This window comes from Mastigoproctus giganteus, chromosome 5 (genome assembly GCF_048544385.1).
Source record: "Mastigoproctus giganteus isolate SK-2022 chromosome 5, ASM4854438v1, whole genome shotgun sequence".
NCBI lineage: Eukaryota > Metazoa > Arthropoda > Arachnida > Uropygi > Thelyphonidae > Mastigoproctus > Mastigoproctus giganteus.
The window spans coordinates 55545899-55566878 of NC_143579.1; the positions used below are offsets into that span (position 1 = coordinate 55545899).

A 20980-nucleotide genomic window follows, 5' to 3' on the forward strand; every position below is an offset into this window, starting at 1 on the left:
TTAGGCCTAAATGGATGTCAGATGAACTAATGAGACATATGGCAGAGAAGAAAAATGCATAGGATACATATAAATTAATGGGCGACATGGAAACATGATAGATATAAGCTGGTCTGTAATCAAGTCACAAAGGAGATTAGACAGGCAAAGGCAGATTATGAGAAATCTTTGGCAAAGGATGCAAAGAAAAACAGCAAGGAGTTCTTTACCAACAAAAGGGCGACACAAATAATTATAGACCTGTTAGTTTAACTTCTGTTCCAGGAAAATTAATGGAAGCACTGGTTAAAGAAGCACTGTAGTATCATCTAGACTCTAGAAGGAAAGGGATGAAATCAGATTGGTCCACTGGATACTGATGGTTCAACTGTTGATGATCCTGCACAGGTGGCTAACAAACTAAATGAGTATTTTGCATCTACATTCACACATGAGGAGTTATTCAGGGAGGGGAATGTCAGAGGTGAATTAAACTCTGGCTGTGAGCTAGATGATTTTGTAATAACTGAGAGGAACGTGGAGGAGAAATTGTTGAATATAAACATAAAAAAGGCCCAGGGTGGATGGAATCTATCCAGTTATATTAAAGGAGGCAGCAAAGGAAGTAAGCAAATCCTTAGCCATAATTATAAGAGCTTCTTTGGACTCAGGGGAGGTACCCATGAACTGGAGATGTGCAAATGTGACCCCAATTCACAAAGGAGGATCAAAGGGCGACACAAGTAATTATAGACCTGTTAGTTTAACTTTTGTTCCAGGAAAATTAAAGGAAGCACTGGTTAAAGAAGCACTGAAGTATCATCTAGACAAGACTTCACTTATAGCTCGGACACAGCATGGTTTGTTAAGGGAAAGTCATGCCTGACCAATTTGATTGTATACTATGGTGTGGTCACAAAGGAGCTGGATGCAGGGAATAAATTTGATATCATATATTTGGATCTTTGAAAGGCTTTTGATACTGTTGCACATGGAAGACTGCTGAACAAATTGGAGCAGTGTGGCATTGGAGGCAAATTGCTACTATGGATAAAGGGATGGTTGAGTGGGAGAAGACAGAGTGTGGTAATCAATGGACACTGCTCATCGTGGACTAATGTTATTAGTGGAGTCCCTCAGGGTTCAGTGTTGGGTCCATTGTTTTCTGTATTTATAAATAATATTGATGATGGTATATCAAGCTTAATGTCCAAGTTGCAGATGATACAAAGGTTGGCAGGATTGTTAAGGACACTAATGACAGTACGCTGCTGCAACAGGATCTAGAAAACATGAGCAGATGGGCTGAGAGGTGACAAATGAAGTTTAACATTGACAAATGTAAAGTACTACATATGGGAAGCAGTAACCTATCAACTCTGTGGTATTACACTGACAGTGGTAGAGAACAAAAAGGAACAGGGGGTAATTATGCAGGCAGATATGAAGTTTTCTGAGCAGTGCAGACGGTCTGCAAGAGTAGCTCATGGTGTCTTTGTCAATGAAATATAGGAATTTTTTTAGCAGGGATAAGGAGGTGATTATCCCCTTGTATAAGGCAATGGTCAGGCCACACCTTGAGTACTGTATACAGGTCTGGAGGCCTCAATTTAAGAAGGATGTAGAGCTGTTGGAACGAGTACAGAGAAGGGCAACAAGATTAGCGAATCGAACAAAGGATTGCTCTTATTACGAAAAGAGGCTTAAGTTTTGCAAATTACAGTGTCTGGAGACTAGGCACCTGCGAAGTGATCTGATTGAGGTGTATAAAGTTTTGAATGGTTTTAGAATGCTCAATGTTGATGGGATTCTCCCTCTTGCTCAGAATAATCACCTGAGAGGACATAAATTCAAATTGAGGAAAGACAGACGTAGGATAGATGTGCGGATGTTTTCCTTTAGCCAGCAGGTGGTTGGTTGGTGGAACAGACTTCCATCCTTTGTTGTGGAAGTTTGATAGCCTAAATAAATTTAAGGCTGAGGTGGACAGGTATTTGGATCGAACGGAGGGGTGAAATTGGATCGTTTTTTTTTTTTTTTTTTTTTGTTTTGGCTGATGCTGCATAAGCTTGCTTTATTGCGTCATACGCCTCTACTAATGCTAATGCTCTCCCTGCATTCTATTCAATGAATGTTTGGTTTGGATTTTAAAATGTTCCTATAAAAGATTACAGGGCTACGTCTCCCACACAACTTCATGAGAAAAGCAGAAACAGAGGGAAAGTGATTGTGTGGGTAACCTCTTAACTGGAACCATCTTCTTCAACAAAACTGCTAATTCACAACATTATTTACATATACTTTGGAATTACTTTCTACTGCAGTTCACAGCAACCCACCTTCATGTGGACACCAGTTTATATTATATAGCCACATGCAGCTAATGTTTTGTTGCATTTTTGCACTGTTTTTGGTCATCACATATTGTCGTGGCCATCAAAACTGTAGATATTTTTGGAACCATTTTTGTTCATTAAAATATGTTCAAGTATATTTTTTATCTTCACAACCTTAAATCCACACATGGTACTAAGTACTATATAGCTTCTAATACCTTTCATGTCTGGGATTTTCATTAAAAAAAAAACTCTGAGTCCAATCTTGAACCCATATAACTTTCTTGAAAGAAAAGTTGTTCCAGATAAAATCATCCAGCTATACTTATGGATTTGAGCCACGATGTTCAGTTTTCACAAAATTGACAAAGACATATTTCATTAAAACATTACATTGGTATATACCTTCAGAAACCTGTTCGTTAAAATGGAAAACATATTGAACGTTGGTAAATAAGAATATTTTCCAAGAATCTGAGCAAAAAAATTGCTAATGTTTGTAATAATTGAGTTCCTTAGGAAATATTTAAATGTGTCAAAATTTCATGCACTACCCTGTACATTTAGAACTGCTCGGCACTGCCTAGGGAAAGTTGTATTACACTGATTCCTGTTTGGTCCAAATGCATAAAAGCAGAAACAAGCAGGATGACTAGCACACACATGCACTCATGCATGTACACACAGAGTTTAATTTTTATTTCTTATTTTACAAGTGTGGGCTGAAAAGTAATGAGCAACTTTTGAAAAAATAGAGGAAAATCAAAGAGGAAAGAAACTTACTAGTAGATAAAAACAAGTGTCTTTAATGATGTCATTTTTCTATATCAATCCAGCCTAACTGAATATATTTCATCCAGTGCTTAAGTTTATGTATGATGTTCAAGTAAAATTCATTTGGCCAAGAGGCAATGAAATTCATGAAAGTATAGTAGTTTAACAGCTTTATCAGAGTTATCTGTTGCCTCTGAGATATTGTTTAAATTTTGGGAATAAAACTCATTTGGAATCAAATGTGAAGTATAGAGAGGATGCAGAACAGCTCAAATCCATTCATAATGCCCAGTTCAACTGTATATATATATATATATATATATATATATACAGTTGAAGCTCTATATAACGACCCCCCCCCCCCAGATGAATTTTTTGCCAAAAGCTGCAGTGAGGTTGTGCACTGTCATGTTGAAGTAACGCTCTGTACTGCTAGGTCCTAGATTTTTTTTTTTTTTGAGCCTGCCAGATATTTCACTTCACTGGACCAAATTGATTTGGTCCTTTTCCAAATATTTAGTGTGGATAAACTCATAGAGCGAATCCAAATCCATGACCACCATCCAAACAAATGCAGACCCCAAATATGATCACAGAGGAAATTTTAACAGTGTGCTTCTCACACTAGTAAAAAAAAAAAAAAAAAAAAAGATAAACTGCAGCCATTATCAACCCATTGCAGGATGGAGGCCTCCTCAACAATTCATGTTCAGGGAAATGGACCATATTCTGCCACGCTGGTCCAGTGCAGGTTGGCAGATCACCCATATTTAACAATCAGGGGCTTGAACCCAGGTCTATTTAAGGAGCATGTGCTACTGCACTCCTGCTCCTGACCACTCGGTTATGGAGACCTCTAGGCTACCTCAAACAATTTGGCCTTAATATCAACCCTACCAAAGTCTGAGTGCATGGTCTACCCCTTGAAGAAAGATCACACAACCATCTTGCCAAAGATTAATGCAGTATCCATACTTTTTGATATCATTTAGATTTGGGGCTGGTTTTTGTCACAAAGCTGAGATTTAACCATCACATTGACAAACTCATCAGGCGGGCAGCGCACCTGAAATGGAGAGTGAAGCAGCACATGCATTACATCTCAGACAAGGTTACTGCAACAAAATGTCAGGACCATCATATACCACCCCCCGGTAATTTATGCAGCAGAAATCTGGGCATCGGCAGCACAAATGAACATAAAGCCCATCTGGGCAGCAGAGTACTGGCTCCTCAAGTGGGTAACCTACAAACACAGGATACCACCCCAAGACCATACTACTGAAATGGCGGTAGCCCTGGGAATTCCCAGGCTGCCCTCTTTCATTGAAGAAAGGAGACTGATAATCACGATAAAGATGCTGACCAGTCTCATCACATCTCCTTCATTCTGGGATCTCTGTGGCTGAAGGATTCCATCTGCCCAGCTCAGAGCCACCCCAACAATCTGCCCTCTCCACTCATGCCTCCACTTATCAGATTGCTTCTTACCCTACCATATGTTTGGAAGAATCCAGGGCATCGATGCCGACTTACAGAAATTTGCTGTTAACCGACACTATAGACAGAGGATTCTGGGTCCCACACATCCCATGCCCTCCAATCACTCAGAAAAGACAGGTGTCCTCAAAACTATCTGGTCACATACAAATTCACCCCAGGTTCCCTCCAGTAAGGAATAGTCAACGAAGGTCTGGACAGTCTGCAAAAGGAAAAGCATTCTCTTCATCGCATCCAAGCAAACATGCCCTTCACTTGCCACTTTAATGTTCTGGTTAATTATTGAGCATACCGGGGAAGGAGCCAGCAGTATGTGCATCAAATGCCCCTGTTCGTGCTGTTCTCTCCCACGAGCTGCAAAGACGAAAATCAGGATTTTCAAGTGTCATTTTGTTAATTTAATTTAAATGTTACATTGCACCAGTATTTATTTAACGTTATTTTTATGTCATCTTAATATTTTATGTAACCTAATGCTATTATGGAAGTCATTATATCGTCTTATTAATGTCTTATGTCATTTGATGTTATTTCATTTAAATGTCCTATATCATTTAATGGCAATTTATTTATTTCTGTAATATATCTGCTTGTTATCTCTATAAGTGTTAAGCCCTGGCTTTTTTGGCCATGAAGGGACATTGCAACACTATCCAATCGTGTAACTGTCGCAAGTGAAGGTGGTGCAATTAAAGATTTTTTCTCTCTCTCTCTCTCTCTCTCTCTCTCTCTCTCAAAACTCAATAACTGCACGTTCAAGGATGCTTCCATTTAAACAGTCCAACTTACAAACCACACAGGAATGCTACTGTGGATACACAAACTAAAATTTATTAGCTACATGGAAAATCTAGTTGAAATTTGCCTATACCACCCAGTACTCAGGTCAAGGACTAAGAAGCATTACTTTTCAGCCTACCCTTGTAGGTCACCTATTTTTAATTTCACCCCAAGAGATAATCTAAATTTACAGAAAAATCTTATGCTTTTGTAAACTTATTAAATCAACTTTAGAGTAAGTAAAGTTTCCATTTCGACACATGCCAGACATATAATGTAGAACAAATGCTCTTTCCAGTATATCATTACGAATAAACCATGAAATCTTTTAGAAAAATTAAACCAAAAAATTTCATTAAATAAATACATCTTATACTCAAACAGAATAATAAAAATGTATAAAAAAAAAAAAAATAAGAAAAAAAAAAGAAAAAAAAAGAAAACATACCTGAAATTCAAATGTGACATCTGACACAAGGATAGAGTAGGACCCAAAATATCTTCCCATTATATGCACTAAAACCAAAGATGAACAAATTCATTGAACTTTACAAATTTAACCTCATTTTAAATTATTAGCTACATGGAAAACCTAGTTGAAATTTGCCTATACCACCCAGTACTCAGGTCATGAACTAAGAAGCGTTACTTTTCAGCATACCCTTGTATTTCACCTATTTTTAATCCTCCACAACCAGGAGATAATCTAAATTTATAGAAAAATCCTGTTCTTGTAAACTTATTAAATCAGCTTCAAGACTAAGTAAAGCTTCCATCATATAATGTAGAACAAATGCTCTTGCCAGTATATCATTATGAATAAACCATGAAATCTTTCAGAAAAATTAAACCAAAAAATTTCATTAGCTAAATAAACCTTATACTCAAATAAAAAGAATAATAAGAATGTATTAAAAAAAACTAAGAAAAAAAAAAAAAAAAAAAAAAGAAAGAAAGAAAACATACCTGAAATTTAAATGTGACAACTGACCCAAGGAGAGTAGAACCCAAAATATCTTCCCATTACATGCACTAAAACCAAAGATGAACAAATTCATTGACCTTTATAAATTTAACCTCATTTTCCCATTTAAACTGAAGATGTCATTCCCAGAGCTAAGATTAATTATTTATCAATTATCTTCCCATTTCTAAATAATTATTGGCCTAATAAAAACAAATGCAGAACTAAAGGTCTTCTTGTCATTAGCAAAAAAATATATAAATTCTTTCTTTTTCCTACTCTTGAGATGAGGCAAAGTTGAAATGCCCTACATTGAACTGCAGATACCAATTTTTATGCTGTCAGGTTGATTTTCTCATTAAGTCGCAATCAAACGCAACCCACAGATGGATCATACTGGTGAATACACGCGAAAAACTTTCTAAATTACTTTCTCAAAACATTTGTGAAATGAAGACCGCTAAGCATAAATATTCAGAGAAGGAGTAAAGATTTAATAGCTTTACAATCTAATAATAATCTAGAAACAGGATTAGTAAATAAAGTACTACAGGGATTAAACACTCTCATATCATACATGATAATCACATATTGGCATTTATTTATGAAGCAAAACTTCATAAGGGAGAAATAGGATTGTGGGAGGTGTGGGGGGGGAGGAGAAAGGTTAACCAACTGATATGGAAATGAGGTACAAAGATCCCCAGAAATGTATATATTTTAGCATTACATTGCACTAATACTGAAGAAATATTTTAAGAAGAATATTTGGAAAGTATCTTTTTTTTTAAGTGCTTTATATTGCTAAAATATGTACATTTATAATCCTTGCAAATCTTTCACCTATGTAGTACATCCTCCTCAATTTGATATCAGATTATTTGAAATGCAATGTAGTTTGAAGTTGCTACTATACTCTGACTAATAATATTGGATTTCATATGCCTTTTAATACAGATAATTAAAAGCAAGTATACAATGAAATTCAAAGTCCAAATTGGGTACCACAAGTTGTGAATAATTTGTCTACTTTGGAAAGACTACCAAAACCTACTACAATCAATTGTTATAATGAAAATTCGATATTGTATAGTACATAATTTTGTTATACACCATATATCACCTTTAAATTTCACGTTTTCATCCCTTTCCTCATGAAGTGAGTGCTATACAGGAAAGGCATCATGGAGAATTTGCATAACTTTAAACTGCACTATGAGCCCACAAGTGATATAAGTACAATTTAAAAACACTATACTACTGACACGAAAATACAGTATGGTGGGCTAACTAACAATACAAAATTTATACAGTTTTATTCAAGCATGCAATTTTGCAGCTCCACCCAAACAAGACATTTTCGATTCTTTCTTTCTTTCTCTCTCTCTCTCTCTCTCTCTCTCTCTCTCTCTCTCTCTCTCAGCTGTTCTAAAGTGTAGTCAAAAGAGGTGACTTCTCATGCAAGTACCGTATGACCTGCTCTTATAGCTACAATTTTCAAAAACAATTCACACTAAGTTACAAAGTGACAGCACTATAAAAGTATCTCATAAGCAGATATGTATAATTATACATAATATACAATAGCACTTATTTTAATGTATAGTTCATCAGCTTTTAAACACTGAGCTTCAGAACTCTAGTTATAACGACAACAAAAATCAAAACTTAGCAATCATTGTTATTGTGTTCAGGAAACAGAATGAATTTCTCTATAGTACAATTGTTACCGTTCCCATTTTCAAGTAAATTAAAGTGTTATTGTTTATTCACGAACGTGTAGCAAAACAAAAATAAATTATTTTCAAAATTTAAAATGAGAAAACTGAAAGTTCTCTTACTATAAATACAGATCTAAAAATTCACCTCTTAATTAGCATCAACATGTTCTTATCCCATTAGGATACTCTGAACTTGTTTAAACTGAAATGGATGCATTTTGGTCGCCCTCAAGCTTTGAATTTGACCAATTTTTTAATCTATATCTTAAAATATCATTTTAAGGGAATTATTCTAAATAAGTCCTAAAATTTAAAATAATTCACATTTAAAATGGATTCCAAATTTACTGCTACATTTCTAAGGTAGTAACAGGAGGAGGAAAATAGGGAATTAGAACTAGGCCATCCTTTCCAAGGTACTTCCAAAATGTATATTAAAATTTGGTAAAAAATTTGGTCTTTTCATTCTTAAGTGAATAAACATCCAAAACACACACTTCCTTTCATACACATATAGATTAATATTACATATGTTTACCAACATTATCCACTACAGTGGATTTATTGGATGATTGTTTTCTACATCAGCATGTTCGGGAGGCAACTAGAGAGAGTAATACTCTTGATTTGATTATCAGTAGTGATTCGTCATGCATTAAGAATCTGCAGGTAAATGAACCACTAGGTGGCAGTGATCACAGTGTGCTGAAGTGGGATTTACTCAAAGAGGTAACTACAATTAGGGGTAAAGGGAAGGGTTATTGCTTTCGTAAAGGCGACTAGGATGTACTGAGACAGTATTTAAATTCTATACAGTGGGACCAACTGATGATGTTACCAAAAGCAAATTCAAAACAGAAAGCATTCAAAGAACTTAGCTTGGAAGTTACTAGGCTTTACATACCAACTAAGAAATATTGTTCAAGGTTTAGGCCTAAATGGATGTCAGATGAACTAATGAGACATATGGCAGAGAAGAAAAATGCATGGGATACATACAAATTAACACGTGACACAGAAGCCTATGATAGATACAAGTTGATCTGTAACCAAGTTACAAAGGAGGTTAGGCAGGCGAAGGCAGATTACGAGAAATCTTTGGCAAGGGATGCAAAGAAAAACAACAAAGAGTTCTTTACTTATGTAAACTCTAGAAGGAAGGGGATGAATCAGATTGGTCCACTTGATATCGATGGGTCAACTGTTGATGATCCTGCTCAGGTAGCTAACAAACTAAATGAATATTTTGCATCGACATTCACACATGAGGAGTTATTCAGCGAGGGGAATGCCAGAGGTATATTCAACTCTGGCAGTAAGCTAGAGAATCTTGTAATAACTGAGAGTAAAGTGGAGGAGAAATTGTTGAAGATAAACACAAGAAAGGCACCTGGGGTGGATGGGATCTATCCGGTTGTATTAAAGGAGGCAGCAAAGGAAGTAGGCAAACCCTTAGCCATAGTTATGAGAGCTTCCTTGGACTCAGGGGAAGTACCCATGGACTGGAGATGTGCAAATGTGACCCCAACTCACAAAGGAGGATCAAAGGGCGACACAAGTAATTGTAGACCTGTTAGTTTAACTTCTGTTCCCGGAAAATTAATGGAGGCACTGGTTAAAGAAGCACTGCAGGAGCATCTAGACAAAACTTCAGTTATAGCTCGGACACAGCATGGTTTTGTTAAGGGGAAGTCTTGCGTGACCAATTTGATTGGATACTATGATGCAGTCACAAAAGAACTGGATGCAGGGAATAACTTTGATATTATATACTTGGATCTTAGAAAGGCTTTTGATACAATTGCACATGGAAGACTGCTGCACAAATTGGAGAAGTGTGGCATTGGAGGCAAATTGCTGCTATGGATAAAGGGGTGGTTGAGGGGGAGAAGACAGAGAGTGGTAATCAATGGACACTGCTCATCGTGGACTGATGTTATTAGTGGAGTCCCTCAGGGTTCAGTATTGGGTCCATTATTGTTTTCTGTATTTATAAATGATATTGATGATGGTATATCAAGCTTAATGTCCAAGTTTGCAGACGATACGAAGGTTGGCAGGGTTGTCAAGGACACTACTGACACTATGCTACTGCAACAGGATCTGGAAAGGTTGAGCAGATGGGCTGAGAGGTGGCAAATGAAGTTTAACATTGACAAATGTAAGGTACTACATATGGGAAACAGCAACCCCAGAGCAACGTATCAACTCTGTGGTACTACACTGACAGTGGTAGAGAATGAAAGGGACCTGAGGGTGACTGTGCAGGCAGATATGAAGTTCTCTGAGCAGTGCAGACGGGCTGCAAGAGTAGCTCATGGTGTATTGTCAATTATATATAGGAATTTTTCTAGCAGGGATAAGGAGGTGATTATTCCCTTGTATAAGACAATGGTCAGGTCACACCCAGAGTACTGTATACAGGTCTGGAGGCCTCATTTCAAGAAGGATGTAGTGCTGCTGGAACGAGTACAGAGAAGGAGAACAAGATTAGTGAATGGAACAAAGGGGTGCTCTTACGAAGAAATGCTTAAGTTTTGCAAATTACAGTGTCTAGAGACTAGGCACCAGCGAGGTGATCTGATAGAGGTGTATAAAGCCTTGAATGGTTTGAGCATGCTCAATGCTGATGGGATTCTTCCTCTTGCTCAGAATGATCACCTGAGAGGGCATAAATTCAAATTGAGGAAGGGCAGATGTAGGATAGACGTGAGGAAATTTGCCTTTAGCCAGCAAGTGGTTGGTTGGTGGAACAGACTTCCATCCCTTGTCGTGGAAGTTGATAGCCTAAATAAGTTTAAGGCTCAGCTGGACAGGTATTTCGAACGAACAGAGGGGTGAAGTGGAAGTGGTTATTTTTTATTTATTTATTTATTTATTTTTTATTTTTTGGCTGATGCTGCAAAGCTTGCTTTCTTGCATCAAATGCCTCTACTAATGCTAATGCTAATGCTATAGTAAGCCAGTAATAAAATGATCAAATAAAGTATCTACGGGATTGAAAATTCACATACTATATTAAAATTAGAAAAAAACTTTTAGTTTTAATAATTTACCTCTTAAATGTAGGCTGAAAAGAGAAGGTGAAATTAAAATTTAAATTAACTAAAAATAATTCCCATAAAGAAACTGCATTCTTTCTCAAAGAATCGAATTTTATGTAATAAAATTCAACTGGTAAGCATTAACTCTTTTAGGAGTGAGTTTATAAACACTGTATGGGCTTCGAGCAGTAAGGTTTTTTTTAATGAAATTTTTAAAATTCATAAAAACACTTTTAATATAAATGCTTTTAAAAATTAATTTGTTCTTATTTTGGCTTTGTTACTCAGTACACTAAAATTACTTCAAAAATTAAATTTAAAAAATTGGAAAATGAAAAAATTTTCAAAAAAGAATTCTTGAAAAAAAAAAAAAAAAAAAAAAACAACACACCATTACTTCTTTTTTGATGTAAACATTAAATCTCAACATCTATTTATACATTATTTTATACAATTTCATCAATTTCTGGATCTGAATTAGAGAATTTTGGTTTTTGTAAGACAAAATCAGACAACAATGGCTGACAGACACATCCGCTACTATGATTTAAAAATCTATTTTTATGCTGTCATCCATTATAAACCATGTCACAATTAACTTAGAAACATGAATAAGTGAGGGAGCACTTATGGGAAGAAATGACTCTGAAAAACATATAGACAGATATACAAACACTTATGCACTCTGGAAAGGGTTAAGCAAATTAGTTGTATTTTGATTGCTATTTTATTGAGAGCTTCAGTTGCCAAATAATTTGACTGGAGAGAAGTTTAATGTGTGTACTGTTTCACTGCTTTCAAAACAATTTCATTTAACAGAAAGATAAAAGGTTATAAAAACAGATTCATTGGGCAAAAAAAATATACAATTATACATAATGTGAGTTTCTCAAAGATATAAAAAAGCTAAAAGATTATCCATAATTTACAGCCCAGCATGTTGCTTTAAAAGTTACCTCAATCCATAATTCCTGTTTAGCTTCACCTTTATTAGTGTTAGGTTTTGGTTTGTAATCCTTGCCACCATATTTTGCATCTTCAGTAATACACTTTACATGGGTCTTGTAATCATCACCCCTATTAGAAATTTTAAAAAAATATATCAATTAATGTAGTTACACTTAAGCAAAAGCATTCAGCAGCCAAATTAAATTTTAAATTACACACATCGTGAGTTTTTTTTTGTTTGTTTGTTAGTTAGTTGTTGGTGCATCGGCTTCTATGGCCATAATGCACCTCCCAAAGTTTTTGCATTTTGTACTCTGATCCAAGCCAGAGGTGGGATTCCAATCCACGACCTTTAGGTTGCCAGGCAGGCACTTTACCCACCCAGCTAGCCTAGTCGGCCACATCGTGAATCAAAATTATGTTCTATAATTTATGAATTACATGACCAATTTGTATTATTTTTTTCAGACTGGCTGAAACCCATAGAAATGATGGAGAAAGCAGAATTAAGTTTTAATGAGAAAAAGGTGATTCTAAAATGGTACTGGTAATTTGAAAATGTCATAGAGATTCAGCATGCATGGGAAAGATAATATGGAACAAGAGCACCTACTTGTCTAACAATAATCTGCTTGTGTGATAAAAAAGAACATGGAACTGAACACAGGCAGTGGGAGGAAAAGGGCATCAAGAATTGTTGAAAACATTGAGGCTTTCATGAATGCATATGAATGTTCCTCACAGAAGCCTACAAGGCAGCATTCATAAGAACTACACTCAGTTAATCAAGTGTTAAAAGAATCATAAAGGGCAAAAATTAAGTCCTTAAGACAGATTACTATAAGCAATACAGGAAGATAATCCAGATCAACAAATACAATTTTGTGAGAGAGATACTGTCATAAAAATGGTGAAATTGGCACTTTTGAAGATGCCATTATATGGTCAGATGAAACCATCTCCAAACTAAATGGACATTTGAATCATCACAACTATGTTCACTGGGCCAGTGAAAAATCCTCATCTCACCTTGCAGAAAGATGCTAACCTCCCTGCGATAACTCTGTGGACGGAATCTCCTCTCATAGGATTATCGCACCTTACACATTCAATGGCACTGTTATCTTGAAATGTTAAAGAATTATGCAGTACCCAATATAAGAAGCATGTTTCCAGATATGACTGTGTTTTTACAAACAGGATGGTACACCTTTACATTTTCATATTGCTATCCATGATTATTTGGACAGAAAAAGGAATTTTACGAACAATAGATAGGTCGTGGTGGGTGCTTTTGAATGCCCTCCAAGGTCTTCACACTTCAGTACCCTAGATTATTTTGCATAGGATACCTATGCAAAATGTTTTTATACTCAAAAACATTTGAAGATCTGTGGATAGCAATACAGCATTAAATGCACACAGAATTTCAACTGACTCTGCACTGTTGTATGTAAGAGCATTGAAAGAAGATATTTATGCATGTGTTCCAGAGGACATTTTTTCTTTTAAACAGAAGAATTTGAGAATCTGACATTTAAATTTGATATCAGATTCACAAATTATGGATTGTTAAAGTGCATATACATAATTGACTCATCCTTTACATAAAAAGATGGTCACTAAAACTATCTTTTACCACAAATGCACATTATGATATAATGGGAGGATTAGTGGCCAAAACAAATTATCACATCTTTGTTACATCCGATTCATTTGTTATTAAATGAATATGCTAGAGTTCATTTCTATTAATTTAAAATTAATTCTAGAAATATAAAGATTAAGAAATGAATATTAATAAATAAGGACAAACCACAGCAACAGTGGAGGTAAAGAACAGTAACTTAAATAAAAAATTTAGATGTAAAAGGCCACCAAAACAACTTAAGAACCTAAAGTAATTTAGAAACCACTGAAGAGATTGGCTGAAAGTACAAATTAACTTGAAAAATCACAAACAATGATTGTACAGTCAAAGCTCTAGGTGAGAGAAAGCTCTATCGTGTACTCCCCAGGTGAACGATAAAAATGGTTGTTATATCGGAAGGACGTTATTGTTCATAAAATCAGCAACAAAACAAGTAAAGCTTCAAAATTTAATGTAATTCTACTAATACATATTATAAATAAGATATACTAATACAATATAGTATATCTTATTTATAATATGTATTACAGTATAAACAAGAAAATTGTGATTGTAAATTTTGCATTGATTGTAGAGTGCAGGAAGGTAAAATTAAATTGCAAATTTCACTGCATAGGCTATATACTAGTGGTTTTTGACCTTTTTTTTAATAAGGGCATTCTTAAGTAATTTATTTTATTTTGTGGCACCCCACTCAATTTTCTGCCTATTAGATCAGATTCTCTCTCTGTATGTATGTATGTATATATATATTCAAGTGGTTTGTAAGCTATTATTCTTATTGTAATTGTTCTCAAATACTTGCCTATCTTGCACAGGCTGCAAAGATACACTTTACAATACAATATTTTTGTATTGACATGTCTAAGTGTGGGTAGTTTCTGCCCGTATTCCATGTCTGGCTATACAGCTAGTGGGAGATGAAGTTAGGTAAGTACTTAGGACAGCAAAGACACTCCTGCCCTCGTATTGCACTAATAGCTCAGAGTGTTGAAAAGATTTAAGGGGAAGGATAGCAAATAGAATATAATATACATAAATAGCAAAATTAGAGATTTACAAAACAAATTCATAATTACTAGTGTGAATAAAGCCACCAACAACTTAGCGATCATATGTAAAAAATTCTATGCCGAAACACTAAAAAATTAAGTAACCATAAGCAAAACATACAAAAATATCAGCAGTAATATGAGAAGCACATTGAACAAGATATTAGCATTAAATAAAAGATCAAAATTTAGAATAGACAATACTAAGATTCCATTCTTATATATGATACCCAAATTCCATAAGATGAATTCTATCAGATGCCCAAATTATTCGCTGTATGATTCCTTTTGCCTCAAAGGTGGTACTTGTTCCGTTCTGATATTCCCTGTCAGAGACTTGGCAATTTGGAATCTCCTCTCTTTGATCTTCTCTGGCTTAAAATCTCTCTACCTCACTGTGTCAAATTCATCTGTTCTCTCTACCGTCCTCCCAACTCCACTAATCACTTGGAGCTCTTTGACTTCCTCTCTTTGCAACTTGACTTTCTGCAGTCCAACTTTCCTAACAGTGAAGTAATTTTCCTTGGTGATTTTAATGTTCACAACTCCAGCTGGCTTCCATTTTCTAGTCACACCGACCCAGCAGGTCGAGATGCTGAGGCTTTTGCAATTACTAATGACCTTGCACAGATTGTTCATTTACCTACAAGAATACCGGACAATCCTAATCATACAGCCAATACGCTTGATCTTTTTCTCACAAACAACCCTTCTAAGTACACGGTCGAAGTGAGGTCCTTTAGGCACTTCAGATCACAACTTGGTGATTGTCTTGATTGTCTCTTCTCCAATGGAACCTTTATCTCATGGCTAATCCCAACCTCGTGTTGTTTGGCATTACAAGAATGCAAAATGGGATGACCTGCGAGACTTCTTTTCTTCTTTTCCTTGGTCGGAAAACTTGTTTCAAAACTTCTGATGTCAAAGTTTGCTCAGATCGTGTCAGTGAAATTATTCTTGAAGGATAATTGGAATTAATCCTTTATCCCACACTCCACTTTAAAATCTCATCCTTTATCTATACCTTGGTTTTCCAATAAATGTGCTAAGGCTGTTCATCAAGAGAACAATGTTGCATATCGTAATTGGCTTGTTTCTAATTCTTCAGTTTTATTTTTTGCATACACCAAAGCTCACAACAATTGTAAAACTGTTATTAATCAGTCCAAACTAGAGTTTGAACAGGCTAAGAGTAGAAAACTTGCTTCTTTACCTAATGGTAGCCAAGCATTCTGGTCTCTTGCCAAAGCTATTGGCTGCAACTTTTGCCCATCTCTGCTCCCACCTCTGTCCAAACCAGATGGTTCTGTTGTCACTTCAGCCAGGGATAAAGTTGACCTACTAGCATCCCATTTTTCTTCCAACTCATGTATTAATGATCTTAGTAAAACACCTCCCACAATTCCCAACATGCTACATTCAATGCCCCTTGTGGTCTTCCGTCAAAAGGATGTCAGAAGGATTTTGACGAATCTTGATGATAAAAAAGCTCCAGGTCCTGATGGTATTTCTCCACTTGTTCTCAAAACCTGTGCTCCTGAACTTACTCCTATTCTTTGCCGCCTTTTTTCACTTTCTTATTCCAAAGGTGTTTTTCCTTTTGCTTGGAAATTTGCTCATATCCAGCCAGTTTCTAAAAAGGGTGACAAATTCCTCCCATCCAATTATCGTCCCATTGCAATTACTTCTACTCTTTCTAAAGTAATGGAGAAATCAATTAACCGCAAGATCGCCAGTATGGATTCCGTCAGTGTCGATCCACTGATGATATTTTGGCTTATGTTACCCATTTATGGACTAATTCAATGGAAAGGTTCGGTGAAACACAGGCAGTTGCTCTTGACATCTCAAAGGCTTTCGATCATGTTTGGCATAAAGGTCTTCCAAACAAGCTTCCATCTTATGGTTTGCCAACTGTTTTTAGTAATTGGTTATCGAGATTTCTCTCTGATCGCTTACTGAGGATGATGGTAGATGGCTCTCTGTCTTCTAACTTCTCCACTAATGCTGGTGTCCCCCAAGGTTCAGTTCTTTCCCCCACTCTTTTCCTCTTGTATATTAATGACCTTCTTCCATTGACTGGAAATCCTATCCATAGTTTTGCCAATGATAGCACATTGTATTCCACTTTCCATTTTGAGAAACCTTGTCCTGCTCAATCAGCTTCAACTTCTCGAAAATCTGCTACTAATTCCTTAAATGCCAATCTTCAGGTAATTCTCCAGTGGGGCAAAGACAACTTAGTTGATTTCAACCCTTCTAAAATTCAGTCTTGTCTTATATCTCGCAAAAAGGATTCTTCTGCTCCTATGGTTATCTTTAGTGACACTCCGATTTCTAGCCAAAATGATATATCTCTTTTGGGGATTACCATGACTTCTAATCTTTCTTGGCCCAAGTACATTACAAATATTGCTTTCTCTGCATCTAAAAAACTTGGTTTTCTCTTTCGTTCTTGGTGTTACTTGTCTTCCAAACAGCTGCTCACTCTGTATAAATCACAAATCCGCCCTGCCATGGAATATTGTTCCTACATCTGGGGTAGTGCCCCCAAAACCTCTCTCAGGCTTCTTGATTAATTAATGATTCATCTCTAACAGAGTCTCTCCACTCGCTTTCTCATAGACATACTGTTTCTGCTGCATGCCTCTTCTACAGATACTTCCATGAGCACTGTTCTTCTGAATTGGCTTCTATAATTTCCACACTCTCTTTCAAAACAGTCCAAACACATGCTGCCACCAGCCAACATCCATTTACTGTCCAACTTCAAACTCACAGAACCAACTTTTCATCTTCCTCGTTTATTCATTCAACTGCCGTTTTCTGGAACAATCTTCCTTCATACATATTTCCTGAAAATTACAGTCTACAGAAGTTCAAGTCCAATGTCAACAAATATCTTCTTTCGTCTTCTCAACCTCCAACCCAAGCACGGTACTAAGTACTATAGGTTCTAATACCTCTCGTGTTTGGGGTTTACATAATTCCATAAAAACCGGTTAGCTTCAGATTTATTACAAGTGGAAGAAATTGCTACGCCAATGTCATAGCCAATAAGTTCTAAAAAATACCAAAACAAATATACATGAACATTGAAGAAACTTGGATTATAAATAGTAACGCCGACGTGATATATTATATAAAAGAACACCAAAACACAACTAAAATAGAAACACATGATTTCTCTAATCTATTTACAGCAATTCCTTTAGACAAACTCAAAATAGTACTTGACACATACTATAGAGAACATGAGGGAAAATTAAAAATAAAAGACAACCAATGGGCAGTTTATACAGAGTTCTGCCTATTCAATAATTACATACACAATAGCAAATACATATATAAACAAGTGATGGGTGTCCCAATGGGATCAAAATTCTCAGTTCTGGCAGCGAACCTTTTCCTACACCACTACAAAAAGGAATACAACAAAAAGAATTATAATAAAATTAAGACATACAAATACACTGATGACATGATTTCCTTTGACAGCAACTTAGAAGAGGTCAAAAAGGATATCTATCCTAATGATCTAACCTTAACAAAAACAAACAGAGATAACACTAAGGTAACATTTCTAGACATAAATATTAATATTAAGGCAGTTAACCAGATAGAAATAGGAATTTATGATAAAAGATGAATATAATTTCGAAACAATACACCTTAGCCATTGGAGTTCAAACACACCTATTAAAATTCAAAGAAACATAATTACCTCACAGGCCATAAGAATAATCAGAATTTGCAATAACAGTAGACTTAAAATGGAAGCACTCAGATCTTTAAAAGATAAGCTTATTAAGAACAATATTCCATACAGGTTCATAGATAAAAACTTAAATAAAGTTGTTGTTGTTATTTGGTTTTTAGGAGCATTAGCAACTAAGGCCATATTGCTCCGGGGATATGCGGTGGTCATTCCCTGACCTTTTCCACATCCTCCGTATTTGGTGGCTCACGGGCTCGAACCCCAGTCTAATCAAGAAGCATGTGCTACGCACTGCTGCTCCTGCCCACCTGGCTATGGAGGCGCCTTAAATAAAGTAATTAAAATGACACAATATGGATAGAATAGCAAACTTTGACAGAACCATTTTGTATATGTTGTGTATATTTTTGTAAATAAAGTTAATCTCTGCTTACATGGACTGAACAATCCCTCTAGTATGTAAAAAAGAGAACACCCTCCAGAAGGGCAGCTTTGTGTGGCTTATTACTTTTTTGTAACTAGTTTCATCTTAATTTTTTTTTTTTTTTGCTTGGTTCTGCTATTTTGCGAACATTATTGTAGAGGACTGTTACCACATTCATAGATCTTGGACTGAGAGAGGTCGCCACCTTTGCCCTTGACTAGGGCAGCAAACTCTAATAATCATTTTCATTTTGTGGTTCGTACTGCCTCGGGGCGGATGGGTAAGTCCTTGCAGGAAGATAACTTGTTAATTAGCTTTTGTCTTAAATTTTACAGCAGCTACTGTCGATAACTTTGAAGAATAAGTAACCTAACGTAGATGCCACAGTTTCCTGTACATAAAATTAATCCATATTTGTAAACTTTTGGCCCTAACACTAATATTTAAAATTATATAAAAAAAATAAAAAAAAAAAAAAAAAAGGACAGGAAACTATTGAAACGTTAATAAAAAATTGCGCATATATGTACTGTTTGTTTGTTTCGGAATTTATTGGGCGCATCGGCAACAATGGCCATAGTGCGCCATGCATATGGTAACTATGCATGTCATTTCTTCTCAAATAGAGAAAATGGAAAGAAGGGACCAGAAAGTTTTTTTTTTTTTTTTTTAACTAAAGGAGGTGATATACTTTAATTATCTTGAGAAAGTTATAAATGCTTGAGACATTTGTTTCATTGTTTAAAAGTGAGGTAAGTGTAGGATCTTTTGTTGTGGATGAAGTGTAAAGATTCTGGCGTTCTCTTGTATATTTTGTGCATTCAACCAGAATGTGTTTCACTGTGAGCATTGTATTACAGTGATGACATTGAGGGGGCGTTTCTCCTCTTAAAAGATAACCATTTGTATGTCCTATTCGCAGACAAGCCAATATTACCTCCTGGTGTCGGATTGAACTGAAGCTGGAAGGCCATCGCTCAAGGTTTGGCTTGATACTTCGAAGTTTATTGTTTGGCTGATTTTCCCATAATAACTGCCATTGGCACGTGCATTTTTCCTGGATTATTGCTCGATAGTCTTGATGAGGCACTTTCCACTTGTTCTCGGGTGGAAGGTGAGCTAATTTGGCAGCATTGTCCGCTAGTTCATTTCCAGGAATTGCCATATGTCCTGGGACCCAGCAGAAGTGGATGTTTTTCCCAAGTACTGATAAGGTATGCAGAGAGCTGACTATTCTTTTCACGACTGGGTGGGTGATGTTCATTGTGTTTTTTAGTGCTTGAAGTGCACTTAAGGAATCTGTGAAAATTATGCTGTTGTTGATATCGGAAGACTCGATATGATTCAGTGCAACCTGAATTGCTATTAGTTCTGCGGAAAATATACTGAACTCACGTGATAACTGGTAAGCTAATGTGATGTTTGGGAAAACTGCGGCGATTCCAACGTGGACATCATTCTTTGATCCATCAGTATGTACTATAGAGAAGCTAGGATACTGGTTCACTACTGCATGGTATAGCTGCAAGAAGTTTTCTCTATGCAATGTAGATTTATTCCATTTATGCAGATGTAAATCACATGAGGGCGGAATGATATTCCAAGGAGCAAGAGAGGATGGGAGGCTATGTGCCACATTGTCTAAGGTTAGATTTAGTTCTTCTAAGAGTCGTTTTATTCTCATACCCAAAGGACGATTAGCATTAGGCCGGTTTTGGTATAACCTGGTGTGCTGTGATGAGAAAAGTATCTGCCAATTTGGGTGTTCTGGCACAGATCTAATTTTATAGGCGTAACGTAGAATCAGTTGTTGTCGCCTGATCGAGAGAGGAGGTTCGTGTGCTTCAGCATATAAGCTATGTATTGGTGACGTGCGATATGCTCCTAATGCAACGCGTATTCCACTATGATGGATAGGGTCAAGCCAGCGAAGGGCACTAGGTCTTGCTGAACTATAGACTGGTGCTCCGTAGTCAAGTTTTGATCTTATTAATGCTCTATATAACCGTAATAGAGTAAGGCGATCAGCTCCCCAATTAGTTGCAGAGAGAACCCGGATGATATTTAGTTTTTGTTGACATGAGTTTCT

The 20980-nt window shown here is 36.1% G+C and overlaps 1 protein-coding gene across 1 annotated transcript in view; it reads right to left on the minus strand.

Annotated features, from left to right (window-relative positions):
- The window catches only part of LOC150085406 (cell growth-regulating nucleolar protein), a 90361-nt gene that overhangs the window by 40734 nt on the left and 28647 nt on the right, over positions 1 to 20980 (minus strand). Inside the window, exon 4 of the mRNA XM_090374554.1 lies at positions 12055 to 12175. Within this exon, the coding sequence (XP_090230680.1) occupies positions 12055 to 12175 (121 nt within the window). The remainder of the gene's footprint in view (positions 1 to 12054; positions 12176 to 20980) is intronic.